The sequence below is a fragment of the Lepisma saccharinum genome, chromosome 8 (genome assembly GCF_977018435.1).
Source record: "Lepisma saccharinum chromosome 8, izLepSacc3.1, whole genome shotgun sequence".
Classification (NCBI taxonomy): domain Eukaryota; kingdom Metazoa; phylum Arthropoda; class Insecta; order Zygentoma; family Lepismatidae; genus Lepisma; species Lepisma saccharinum.
The window spans coordinates 21,499,963-21,514,880 of record NC_139236.1 but is presented as its reverse complement, the minus strand read 5'-3'; the positions used below and the strand labels follow the sequence as shown (position 1 = coordinate 21,514,880).

Here is a 14,918-nt window from a genome sequence, read left to right as displayed (position 1 = left end):
CAGCCTAGGCAGTTTCAGCCCATAATCATATATTTTATTTTCACATATCTCGGTAAGATATACAAAACTGTATTTTAACATGGAAATGATGACTATGTTCACTTTTTTTTCTATTTCACTTCGTCTTGTACTTCACGATCCCTATTTGAGGACCCACTAGACAAATGACGGAAATATGAGTACTAATAAGGTTCGAGAGTATTCCACTCGTTCCAGTGTTTTTCGCTTGAGCGGAAGATCTATCAATTCTGTGTGCCATCTAGTGTTGGACATGCAAACTATTTGCCGCTCAAGTGAAAAACACTCATTGCAGCACTCTAATTTTCATGGTCTCATGTTCAATTTCAATGCAAGACCAATACGATTGTTGATGCTATCCACAAGATGTTTGGAAGCAGCCACAGTATTCTGATTACTTAAATTTGGTTGTATTTTTATGATTACATGTTTTATTATTTGAAAAATTGTGGAAAGTTTACAAAAGATATAGAAGTGTTTTCTGACAAAATAATTGGCCAAACATTTTTCAATTACAATAATGGTATTTAATTCATAACTTTGGAAAAATGTTTGAGAAATTTTGAAATTGTGGCCGCGGTGGCTCAGTCGGTAACGCGTCTGACTACCATGCTAAAGGTCCCAGGTTCGATCCCCGGCTGGTTCAAATCCGGGAACTTTTCTAACGATGGAAGCGACCCTGGCGCCCACCCAGCGTCGAATAACATGGGTACCTGGGGGAAACCCTGGGGGGTAAAGTCGGTCAGGGGCGTGATACTGATCACATCACCCCCACTCACGACCGGATCAAGAAAGTGTGGGGCGTTACCCCCACACCCCCTATAAGCCTTCATGGCGTGGTGCTATGCACAGGGGAGCGGGCACTTTACCTTTTTTTTAAATACCTTTTTTGTGAAATTCAAATTTTCAATAATTGACTGCTAAAGTTTCCATCAATAAAAACACAAACATATTTTAATAAGTACTGTGCAAATAGAGAGAGAAATCTAAATACTGAGTAAAATCAATTAATAAAATTGATGAACCTGACATATAAATTGGTTTGTTCAGAACAAAATACTACATTGGTTACTGGTACACTCCTAAATTAAGATAATACAAATAATAGGAATTCCTTTCCAATAAATCAGCTTGAATTCCCACTTGAGTTTATCATCATTGCAGCTTAAATGTTACTATTCTTAGGCAGTGAAAGTTAAACATCTCCCATTTATCTCTACACATTTGGCTTTCTCTACTATTTTACTCAATTGTAAATAATAAAGTGCAGTAACACTCAAAAATTTATTGTAAACAAACTATGAGTGTTACTAAGTGACACAGCACATTAGTTGAATGATTAAAGTGATAGTATTTTTTGTATTGCAGTTGTTCCCTGTAGTTTCATATCTCGCCAGTGGCAGCTGGCCAAGTGCAACAAGTGCAGATGTTTTCACCTAATTTTCCAATTAATATTGACATTCTTCATTTGTTTGTCAAATTAAAATATTTCCCAGCAGAACGCACATGATAGATAATACTCAAAGTATACGCCGCTCGGCACTAAGCATGTGAAGAGTTTGTCATAGCATAAAGAAACCAAAGGCAGATGCCGCCAGGTTGCGGAAGACTTTAGCCGGTTGTCATGGCAACGGCGACGTCACCTAGCATTGGCTTTGAATGGGTGTCACCTTGTAGGTGCAGCAGTTCTCTCGTAGACAAAAAAAATTGCATCCAGTGGTTGTGGCAAAATCATTGAGCTCTTGAGAGATCTTGTTCCACGTGTGTGTTTCACGTTTCCTATCGTGTGTTGTGTTCATATGTTGAGCTGTGGTTTGTACAATGAACCCAGTAAATGACTTATTGTGTAATTTGTTACAGACACCATTTTCCAGATGGACGGATGAAGACAAGAAAGATGTTTTAAATTGTGGACGGCCCACTGACATTCTTCAAATATCAGTTAAGCGAGAGAACAAAAATACAGGGAAATCGAACAACATTAAATTTAAAAGTTTCCTTGGTTGTGTAGTAGTCGATATATGAAATTGTTGTTCTGCTGGCCTTGTTTACTGTTTAGCAACAAATACAACATGTGGAATAAAGAAGGGTATAACGATTTTGTCAATATAACGCATTCTCTGCATAAGCACGATGATTTGGTGGAACAATTAAAGTGTAAGTTACAATTCAAAGTTTTTGAAAAAAAAAACAGGAATATCATAGCGGATGCCCTTCAAGAAAATAGTAGGCTTTCAAATGTACGGTTCAATAAAAACGAACGATTAAATAGGCTTTTCCTACAATTAATAGTTGCCGCAATGCTGTATTTATGTAAACAAGAACTTGCATTCAGGGGTCACGACGAAAGCATGTCTTCGCTTAATTGTTGGAATTTCAAGGAAGTTGTTGCATTATTAATATCAAGAAGTTCGTTAGAAATACAAGAAAATAACAAAAAAACATGTTCAGTGGTGACTCTAAGACATTACAAAACAAACTCATTGCATGCATTTCTGAGTACTTACAGGAATATGCTGGGAATGAAATTAAAGCTTCAGTTTTTTTCTGTTCAAGTGGATGACACCACAGATATTTGACAGATATCACAGTGCTCCATTATTGTGAGATATGTTAATGAAGAGGGGAAACTGGTTGAATGATTTTTAGTTTTTTTGACGTAAGTGCTGATAGGTCTGCAGAAACACTTTCATTTGTTAGATGGTGTATTGAAAGAGTTTGATTATGAACGTAAATTAGTTGTGCAATGCTACGATGGTGCAAGTGTAATGTCAGGGCACTTAAATGGACTGCAAAAAAGAATTAAGGATAAAGTACCTCAAGCAATGCTTGTCCATTGTTTAGCACATCGGCTAACTATACGTAGTTCTGAAACAAAGTTGCAATAGCAATTCAAGATGCCGCATATTTTCTGCGAGTATCAGTGGTTTTCCAAATTTTTTTCATAAATCGGCCAAACGAACGCATGTTCTTGATTCAGTTTTGGCCAAAAGAATCGCAACTTTAACTGAGACGAGGTGGAGTTCCCATTCCAAACTCATTCGTGTGATCATTGAAGACTGGGACAGGCTGAAACATGTATTTAAAATAATTATGTACGATCCAGAATCTGATGAAAAGGCGATTTGATCAATCAAAGGTTTTCTTCATGAAATGAACAGTTTACAGTTCACTTTCCTGGCCGTAGTTTTCAATGACATTTTTAGTATGACTGAGATTCTTTTCGATGTTCTTCAGAAAAGATCGTTGGACATCAATTTCTGCGTGGCTAAAATCAAGAGTACGACTGATATTCTAATGTCAAGAAGGAACAAACAATATTTCAGTACATTGTTTGAAAACACAGCCAAACTCACGAGTGTGACTACCGGAAGAGAACAATCAGAAGTTTTCCTTAATTATACTCTACTTTGAAATACTTGATAATATTTTGATGCAAATAAGTGTTCCATTTCAACACTGTGACAAATTGAAGTTCCTTTGTCTTGTAGACACATCAAAATTTCAAACACATTCCATTAATTTCCCCTCCGATGCACTATGCCAGCTACAACAGTGTTATCCCCAAATATTCAATAAGCCTCAGTGCCATAAAAATGAGCTGTCTCTTTTTTACAATGATCATTTAAAGTACAAAAATTGCACACCTGAAGAAGTTCTTCATTCTTTGAGAGCAAATCGAGATGTATTCGAGGAAACTTACAAACTCTTCTTCCTGGTCGAAACAATACGCTCAAGCAGTGCATCAGTGGAAAGGAGTTTCTCGTGCCTCAAGAGAATAAAAACCTACTCAAGAAGAGCGACTTTCATCTTTGGCAAACATTTCAATCCAAAAACAGCTCATGAACGAACTTATTGAATGTCACCCCTTCCATGCAGACATTATTGATAGATTTGCAGCCCTGAAAGATAGAAGGATCGATTTGATCTACAAAACGTAGGTGAGTCAAGCATGATTCAGTTCAACTTACTATTTGTTTTTTCAATGCCTATAAATGTACTTCTTCACCTGTTATTTTAGGCACGAGCCGCTACTGTATCTCGCTGCTAGATGGTGGCAAATTAATTCAAGATGGTGCTTTATGGAGCTGAAAATAGAAATTTGTGTGCTGCACAAAAATTTGTAGGTCCAGAAAGAACCATCTTGAATTTGCCACCATCTAACAGCAAGAAATGAAACTACAGTGAACAACTGCCAAAAAAAAAAAAGCAATACAAAAAAACTATCAACTTTACTCTTACTAACACTAATAGTTTCTTTACAATGTGTTACCAGACTTTATGTACACCCTGTATAATTTTATGACTATTATTAGGCTAAGTTCTAATGTGTGTTATAATAAATACATACCTCAGACATGGAGTTTCAAAATCATCTTCAGTATTCAAACCAGAAAGCTCGATAGGTTCATCTGCAATGAAAATTTCTTCACTCTTAATAGTATGAGCCTTATCTACATATTCTCTGTAAATTTCATTCTCCACTACATTTTGCTGAGATTTAACAGAGTGTCCTAAGGATGTTTCTGATGTGAGTTGATGTTCTATCTTCCAAGTTGTTGCAAATTCTTGTGCTTCGAATTTCAGTTCAGAATTAGGCTCTTCCAAATGGGGAATTAATACACTTTTTTCTCTATCACACGTCAAGTTCAAGTTGACTTCTAAAGGATCATCCACAGCCAAATCAAATTCCTTTGACTCATTCTTGAATGACTTCATGCTCTCGTCTTCTGCACTTGCTGCCGAAATTTCTTTAGCTGTAGTTGACAGTGTGTCGATTGTTTTAACATTTCTGTTTTCTAGCAGAATGCAATGTTCACTAGATGCCCCATGTTCTGATTTCAAACTGAAATCTGATAGTTCATTCCTAAAAATAAAAAGACATATTTATATAGAGATGGGCAAGATGACATGATTTTTTTTTTTTACCAAGTACAATAGTATACTTAGTATAAAGATAACAATAATTACTTGAAAAAGTAACCCATAGAAAGAAGCAAATTTCATATGTTTAACCTTTAGTGGATCGAGTCTCTTGTGAATGTGCAGCCTCTGAGGATGGAAACTCTTCAAGTGCACGCCTTTTGGTGAAGAAAAAAAAAGTAGCTTGAGAACTGATTGTTGTAGGGAAATGAGTTTTTTTTTTTTAAATGACAGGGCTTTTAGTGGAGGTGACATTTGTACAATGCACCTCCAAATAATGAAAGTTAAAGAAAGAAGTTGAAAATATAAAACTTGACATTCGGCATACCCCTGTCACTACCACAATGTACCAAAGTGAATGAGAAATGTATTATGTAGCAGTGGTACACTTCGCAACTTCTTATTTGACCGCCCCGAAATAATTCTAAGTCCCGAAATCGTAAACTTAGCAACATTGCACTTCAGCTCTAGGTGAGAGTAGCCAACTTTGAGTAGGTCCTTCCACTAGACGAAAAACGCTGCGGTGATAGGTTTTCAATTTAACACTTGCCATGAACTTAGAAACTATAAACCGCTATTATAATACACAATCAAACAGAAATAATAAATTGGAAAATAAACCTTGAAGGATATTTACGATTCTGTTTGCTCGACTTGAAATTTGGAGGGTTTGAAATACTGAACAGAGTTTTTCTCCACCTGGAGGAAATTGCCATCAAGTTTGTGCACAAAGAAGCAAATTTGTGAGGAGTTTATGCGACATTTTATTTACAATACCTTGCATAATATCGAACAGTTCTCAAAAACATATATTTTACACGACTTGTCGAGAAAATGTGCTTGAAACACAGGAAAGTGGGAGTCTTCATACACGTCAACATGTTTTTAAGGGTATAACGTCATGAAATTAACGTAGAGCAGTTGGTTAGGCGCTGCTATCCTTATTTTTTCATCAAGCGTGAAAGGTTGCGGGTTCAAATCCCACCCTCTCCTCTTTCCTTTTTTTTGTTTGCTGAACAGATACTGTTGATATTAGAATATTTAAAAAATTAATCCGATGCACACTTGAAGGACGTCCCTTCTGCGCATATTTCCACTTAGAAGTTGGAAATTTCCAGGATTTAAAGTTAAAACTTTTCTTTCTAGTTATTGTTCATATATTGTGTTAACACACACATCATGATTAATTCACAAATCACATATATGTATTCAGGATGAAAAATGTAATGTTATTTAAGTTATGTATTGTTTGTTCTTTACTGACACCTAAAATATTGATTATTTGATTTCGATATACTAAAAAAAGATACACAGTTATGTTAAGTAGTGATGCAGTGCATTACTGTAACGAAGGAGAGCGTTTAATGAGTTCAAATTGCTAAGATTGGTAATTTTTTATGTCCGTTCCTTCGTAATGACTGTTGCCAATCCCCTCAGCACCATCTTACCATGCGTCTAAAACTAATAGTAAATCGCTAATTAACATAAATAAATTGTTATTGCGACGAAGGCCAATTCGATAAGAAGCTACTAATAAGTATTTATATAGTGAGTGACAAAGAAAAAATTCAAAACCTCATAATGATCGTTAATTCCTCACTGCTTTGTATCTAAAATGTTTGTCTTCTTTCAACAGAAAGTACGAGTATCAGATATAACAAACTTTCCGCACTAACTTTGCAATATTCGAAACCACCATTACAGACTTAACTCTATGTAACTTGATTCTGCGCATTCCACGTGGCATGTGACTTCATCGAAATAACTTTCTCTTACTATTTCCTTTCCTCTCGTGAAATAGAGACCAATGTTAACTTCTTAGCACGGTGGATAAACTTTACACCCAACGATATAATCCTGAAAAAAAATCCTGCCTAGGTGGAGAATCGACCCTATGACCTCCCTCGTAAGAATCAAGCACGCTACCTCTTCTCCAGGTAGCTCATGTTAAAATTTGCTTCCAGTTTGAAGAAACCAATTCACACATAATGTCATATCTATAATTTCCTCATGGCAATTTTCATGAGGAAACAAATTCAGATACAAAGTATTTTGTTACGAAGTACGAAGTTACGAAGTATTTTGTTGTTTGTTTAAAGTAGGAACAGGAGAGCAAAAAGAAGTCATTTAAACCAGACTCCGTTTGACAGGAAACTTCAGCTTTTTTCCAAAGACTGTATGAAAACAGAGAGGAACATATGAAATATAAAATATGTGTGAAATTAAAACAATGGAAATCTTGAAAGATAATACTAACGAACTTCAAACTATGAAAAACATATTTTCGTGGTAGAAAACTGCAAGTCATTTTCGAAATATGAACTTGATGTTTTTCTGTATTATGAAGTGGAGATATGGGACGATACGATCTCTCAGCAAGAAAATTTTAAGTAAGCTACCTACAACTTTTTCAATGGTCATAATTACTAATTAGGGTCCGGAAGTTGATGAAAAATCAACTTTTTTTCTGACCCTTAAAAACAATGCTAAACCTGATATCATGTCCGTTTCCCTTCAGTTAGAGCCGGAAAACACTTTCTATTTTACATTTTTTTTTTCATTTTTCGGCCTTTTTCGGCTTTTAGTTTATGTGTCAGTATTTTAACAGTTTTCGTTGCATTTGTACTTATTTTTGAGGTTTATTTTTCTCCTCCCCTGTTGTTTTGTGCATTTTAAATGCATTTACTAGTAAAACTTACATATTTTGATTTCTTGACATGGTACTTTTAGCAAATTCACCATGAATCGAAAATACGGTCAATGGAAAAGCATAATATTATTCTTAACTGAAATGTTTGGCAATGGATTAAAATACTTTGTGTGAAGATCTACTTTGAGGCTCTTTTTCTGGACACTATTATCGCTTTAATCTGTAGTTTTAAAGTAAAATTAGTCTCAATATTAAATGCAATTACACTCTGGTATACGCGAAGTAGAACTGTATTTTCGGATGCTGGCCGACTACAGTATCATAGAAGGCCAACTCTGAAAGGAGATGAATTGGTTGATTTGGTGTTTTAAGTCAACTTTATGCATAGTAAGGCTAATCGGGACTGGACCTACAGTTTAAAGTGGAATCCGAACCGAGTGCATAAAATAACGTGAACGATGTGGTGTAGGGGGATCGTTTGCTTATGGAATGGAAGGTCATGGGTTCAAACCTACTTCTTTGCGAAATCTTTTTCGGGAAGTAAACGGCTTTGGACGAGAATGCTTATCTACGTTTCTTGGATATTTCCGTTGATATTTATGCGATTTATGTCCTGCATTTCCGGATGCAGAAAGTTGACATGTAAGTTCTTAATATGTGTTAACTTATAACAGCTGAATGAAAGGAAAAGTATTTCCTAAAATCCTGCCAATCACTGAAAGATTAAAAACATTACTAGAAGCATTACTTGAGGCATGCACATAGGTGACGATTATGGAGTGTGGAGGGGCAGGTGACCCAGCACTATGCTAAACATTATCTACCAAGGAAAAGAAACTGTCCTTGCCCTCCCCCTCCCCCCACCTTGCCCCCAGTTTTGAAACCCAATCGCCGCCACTGAGCATGCATCGCATAAATATTTACAGTAATATTATATAATAGTATATTACGTTATTAGAACACTTCGTACTCGGTAAATAGAAGGGAACAAATAATAAGGAAAGGGTGGGATTTGAACCTACGATGTTTCGATCTTGACGAAAACAGTAAAAACGAAAGTGCTGTCATCTAACCAACTACTCCAGGAGATTGCTAACAAAGAGCTCAGTAAAACACGTTAATCTCAGTTGAAGCAACATTGTGCCGGAGTTTCAAACCATTTTTCGCCAAGAACAAAGGAAAAGACACACTTTGCAGAATCGTTTGGTGTTATGCAAGGTATCTTTACTAAACATTTCGCATAAAATCATCATAAATTTTCCTTCTTGCATTCAAATGTGACCGCAATTCTTTCCAGGTGGATGAGAACCTGTTCAGTGTTTCACAATGCACATACATTTTCCTATTTTCAAATTCAGAACGAAGAATCATGAAATATTTTCAACATTCGTATTTCTACTTAACATTTCTCTTGTCTACTCATATATTTTATTACTGCTTTAGGGTATCTTTACTTTATGGAATGTGAAAGAATGAAAAAAAAATCACGAGCGTTTTCATTCATGAAGAAGAAATGTTGCAAAGTTGGCTACTCTTAGTTGGCTCTGAAGCGCTATGCTGCCAAATGGGAGAAAAAATAACAACAAAGGACAATATTTTGAATAGCCTTAATAGCTACCCAACATGTGTATTTATTTTCATGCAAACTTTCAAATTTTTCCTAACTAACTAACTCTCTAGCCTTCTTAAACCCGAAGGTTCATGTCTGCAGCAACACAGGCCTTCCATCTGTCCCTATCTTGAGCAAGATCAATATACTCTTTTCCATCCCTACCGATTTCTTTTAGGTTCATCTCAACGTTGTCCCTCCATCTTCGTCTTGGCCTTCCAACAGGTCTCTTACCATCAGGTTTCCCAACAAGAATCCTGTGAATTCCTCTTTCCTGTCCCATTCGTGCCACATGGCCTGCCCACCTAAGTCTTCTTGATTTAATTATTCTAATAATATCTGGACATGAATACAAATTATGTAACCTTCACCACTCACCTGTCTCCTCATCCCTTCTAGGTCCAAATATTTTCCTAAGGATCTTATTTTCAAATACTCTCAATTTATGTTCCTCTTTCAATGTAAGGGACCAAGTTTCACACCCATATAATACTACAGGCAAAATTACTGTTTCGTATATTTTAACTTTTAGTTTCTTAGATATTAAACGAGAAGACAAAAGTTTATGAAGACAAAAGTAGCATGCATTTCCTGAATTAAGCCTACTTTTTATTTCCTCTTTAATATAATTTTCACTTGTTAATATTACTCCTAAGTATTTGAATTTGGAAACTGGTTCAAATGAGTTGTTATCAATAATTAAATTTTGATTATTACCTAACACTTGGTTTCGACCTGTAAGCATATATTTAGTTTTCTCTCTGTTAACTTCCAAACCTATCTCTTTAGCAGTTTCGAAAAATATTTTAGCATTATTCTTAATTGTATTTATATCATACCCTAATAAGTCTACATCATCTGCATATGCTAACAACTCAGTCACACCATTTAATTTTAGTCCTTCGTTAGTTTCTTTTACCTTCCTAACAGCAAATTCTAAGGTAAAATTAAAGAGCAATGGAGATAATGCATCTACTTGTTTTAACCCATCATGAATTGTAAATTTGTCAGACATATTAATACCCACACGAATTTTACTTTCTGTTTCACTGGTGCATACTTTTATCATACTAACAAGCTTCTTAGGTATTCCAAACTCTACTAATATATTATATAATTTCTCTCTTTTGACTGAATCATATGCTTTTTTGAAATCAATCAATAGCTGATGGACATTTTGATTATATTCCCACTTTTTTTCAAGTGTCTGTCTGATGTGAAAAATTTGATCTGTAGTTGATCTGTTACGTTTAAATCCACATTGATAATAATCACCTATAATTTCATTAGCATATGGGGTTAGTCTTGTTAAAAGAATGTTAGATATTTTATATGTTGTTGAGAGTAGAGAAATTCCACGGTAATGATTGCAGTTCATTTTATCACCTTTCTTAAACACAGGAACAATTATGGATTCTTTGCACTGTTGAGGAATTTCTTCTTTATTCCATATTAAACAAATTAATTTATGAATTTGACATATTAACGAATTTCCACCATATTTAATTAACTCCGCTGGTATTAAATCAATGCCAGGTGCTTTGTTATTCTTTAGCCTTTTAATAGCATCTTTAACTTCAGTCAAGTGAGGTTCTGGAACTAAAGGTTCTGCTGTGTGTACTTCATTTACTTCTGATTTATCTCCTACATGAACATTTAAAAGGTCATTAAAGTAGTTCTTCCATCTATTTAGAATATCGCATGGGTCAGCTAGAAAATCACCGTCTTTATCTTTTATCAAGTTTACTTTAGGTTGCCACCCCTTTCTAAATTCATTTACACCTTTATATAAATGTCCGATATTTTTGTTTTTGCTGTTTGTTTCAATTTCGTTAATTTTGCTAAATGTGCGGTTAACTTCTCGCTTTATTCTAATATAATTGCTTAGATTTGTATCATCCGAGTTATTTAACCACCTAAGTCTGACCTGATTTCTTATTTCTATTAGATTACAACATTCATTATCAAACCATGGCTTACTTTTTCTCGGTTTATGGTATCCTATACTTTCTTTAGCTGCTGATTCTAATGCATTACGTATGTGCTCCCAATTCTTATTTACGTCTGTTTCATTTATATTTTCATCATTTAAATCCTGCAAAACATCAAATCTATTTGACAGTTTAATTTGGTAATCTTTCTTAATTCTTTCATCAGCAAATTTTCCTGTATTAAATTTTAGAACTTTTAGATTTTGTTGCTTATAATTTATCACTGCGAGTCTTTCTCTTAATTTAGCAATTACTAAATACTGGTCACTGGCACAGTCAGCACCTCTATGTGTACGAACGTCAATTATACTAGTATGCCTTCTCTAATCAATGAGAATATGATCTATCTGAATATGAGTTTTACCATCTGGAGAAGACCAGGTATATTTATGGATATCTTTATGTATAAAAGTGGTACTTTTCACAATTAAATTCTTTGAGGTTGCAAAAGTAATCAATCTTATACCATTATCATTACTTAATTCATGAAGACTTTCTTTACCAATTGTGGGTTTAAATGTCTCTTCTTTGCCAATCTGTGCATTACAGTCACAGATTGTTCCTCCTTCACATCAAATTTTTACAGCACACGAGGCATTAATATCCAGATGACCTTTGTGACAGACAATTTTCAATCAGTATCCTGCTTTGCACAGTTCATACAAGAGCAAACTACACAGATTGCTTGAGAAGTTATTTTCCTAGTATAACGCTCTCGTTCTCGGAAGCAATAACACTCAGTTCCCTCTCCTTTTTAGTAGCTTCATATTTTGGAATATAATGTAACACCACTGTGCCACTTTCCTCACTGCATTTAGTTTTGGAGCAATAGGCACTTGTGGGTCCCAAGGACCACTCGACACCCTTTACGTAAGTCTTTCGGTATGGAACCTGGTGGGAGATTCAGATTTGACAATCCATGTTTTAGATGGAAATATCCTTGCCACACTTAAAGAAGTTAGAAGCGGAAGTGAATTATCAAATATGGATTCTGATAAAAGTGATAATGAAACACTTATTTCCACTGACTACATTTTCGACCATTGAGCTTTCCCCTTCTTTTTGACATTGTGCAGAATTTTTGTGTGTGCGACTTTTCTATGTCATGTCCTCCTCTGTGGCCGTGAGGTATAAGGCACCATGCTTTGGGTGGCGGTTGCGGGATGGCATGTGTTCAATCTCCAGAAATTGGGGAGCTCTGAGTGAGTAAGCGTAATCCGGTCACGACATCCTACAGTGCCTGGGGGTTGGTCGGACCGACCACCCGTCCCTCAGTCTGGCTGTAGATCTTCACACCCCCCTGGTGGCCTGAATGGGAGGGAGGCCAGCAGTCGGTAGGTAAGCCAGGTCCGAATATTTGGCTGTAGCACTATAGGATTATTATTTTCTATGTCATTTTGTTATATTTGAGTAACTGCATGTTTGAACTGTGATAATTGACCATCGAAAGCATGTTTTGTATCTTAAAGTCATATGACAATGTACAGGGTGTTCCATTTACAATGCAACCTGGAGTTGGGGATAGTACAACTTTTGTGCCGGCAGTGGTACACATATAATCCTTATACCAAAATGAAGCCTTGTTCATGCATATATTTTGAAACCGGGGAACAGTGATTTGATTTCATTAGTGTTCACGCAGTGTTGTCAGATGTAACAGGAAGTGTAAATAAAATGTTTTACAAAGCATGAAAAATGGCACATAACACACATGTGTGGACATACCGTCGGTAATTTTCAATCTGGTTAGGTGGATTAGCTTGGCATCTATGGCAGTGAAAAAAGAAATGTTATTTCTACTGTTAGCCAATCAGATGAGGCGTCTTCAAGGGGAAACTAGGAAAATCGTTGTTTTTAGAAATTAAGACTGTGCATTGGCAACATTGCTGGTGTTTCAGTGCCACAAAAGATGTGTTTCGAAACTGTATACATCATGAAATTTCTGAAAACAATAAAAAAGTAACTTCGAAATTTTCATGAAAATTGTTACTTACATGCACCTGGCAACCATGCGATGAGATTACATTTTCCCCCGCTTGGAAAGAAACAGAGGAAAGGCCAGTCATGTTCGGTCAACAGTGAGTATTGTTACTGAGTGTTGTTGGTCTCCTTGTAAGGTTCATTTTGTGTTCTGTTTTGTGTTTATTGATTTGTAAGTTATTCTTGTTTGGTGCAATGAGGTACTCTACAGAGAAGGTTTTCATTATTGAACATTATTTTCGTTCCAATTCATATGCCACAGTGAGAGCACAATTTCAAGAACAGTTTCCCAATGCTAGTCTTCCAGATAAGTCAACAATATGTAGACTTGTTTCAAAATTTCGTGAGACTGGATCCGTACACGAAAAAAACAACAACACGATAGACAAAGGCATATTCTTACACAAGAGGTTCTTGGAACCCTTCAACAGCGTATTTCACAATCACCAAGGAAATCTGTACGTAAGCTTGTGGCAGAAGCAAATTTACCAACAATGACGACTTACAGGGCTTTAAAAATGGTGCACCTATGTGCATATAAGGTACAGGTTGTTCAAGAACTTAAGATGCCAGACTTGGATTCACAAAGGAAATACTGCCATTGGCTACAATCTTTTATTCGAGACCAAGGAATCAATGTATTGGACAAGGTGTTCTTCAGCGACGGAGCTTGGTTTCATCTTAATGGTTATGTCAACAGTCAGAATTCCAGATACTGATCAACTGACAATCAACATGTGTTACACGAACAACAGTTGCACACCCTAAAGGTAGGTGTGGTGCGGAATGTCACGGCACTGAATAGTCGGACATTTGTTTACCACACTACAGTCGATGGCACAGTATACCATGAACTTATCATGCAATTTATTTCTTTGCTGGATATTAACGAACGTGATTGTTGGTTTCAATAAGATGGGGCAACATGTCATACGTCAAATGAAACATTAGACATGTTGAAAGACCTTTTTGGTGACCGGATAATAAGTAAAGACTTATGGCCCAGTCCCTCTCCTGACCTTTTTCTCTGGGGCTACTTAAAGCAAGAGGTATACAAAAATAATCCTCAAACTATACAACACCTGGAAACAAACATTCGTGTAGCAAATGAGAACATTAACATTTCTACTCTTCGTTCAGTTGCTGCCAACATGGTGAAATGGGTGAACCTGTGTTTGGATGAAAACGGCAGGCACTTCCAGTATCTGCTGTAAAGCTGAAAATTCCATTCCTGATGCATTGCATGGTTGTTGGCAGGTGCATGTAAGGAACACTATTTTCATGAAAATATCCAAGTTTCTTTTTTATTGTTTTCGGTAATTGCATGATGTACAGTTTCGAAACTTAAGTTGGAAGTGGTCGGAAAAACAGCTTTTTGGGGAAAAAACCGGAGGCTCATTAAGTTGGGCTTTTTAAATTTTTTTCACAAAAGTGTCTCAATTCAATGAAAATACAGGAGTTGGCAGTATTTTTCTTCTGCCATGATTTTTCTTTATCTCTCTACTGTAAAATAGACACTAATTTCTAAATATAAAATACAATTTACAATATGCAATTCGTAGTCAGATATAAACAGTGTTTTCAAGAAAGTTGGCTTTTTTGAATGGGTGGTTATTTCTGAGTGTTATCTTCATATTTCGGTAGGCTTATTAAATATATTTATGTAGTATAAACATATTCACGTAACTAGAGTAGTTTTGTATGGGTTTTTAATAGAACCTAATAGTATGATATGATTTTCAATGTT

General features: G+C 35.7%; 1 protein-coding gene across 1 annotated transcript in view; it reads right to left on the bottom strand.

Moving 5' to 3' along the window:
* LOC145991698 (uncharacterized) overlaps positions 1 to 14,918 on the bottom strand; it is a 71,226-nt gene that overhangs the window by 30,625 nt on the left and 25,683 nt on the right. Inside the window, exon 3 of the mRNA XM_083127756.1 lies at positions 4,370 to 4,885. Within this exon, the coding sequence (XP_082983882.1) occupies positions 4,370 to 4,885 (516 nt within the window). The remainder of the gene's footprint in view (positions 1 to 4,369; positions 4,886 to 14,918) is intronic.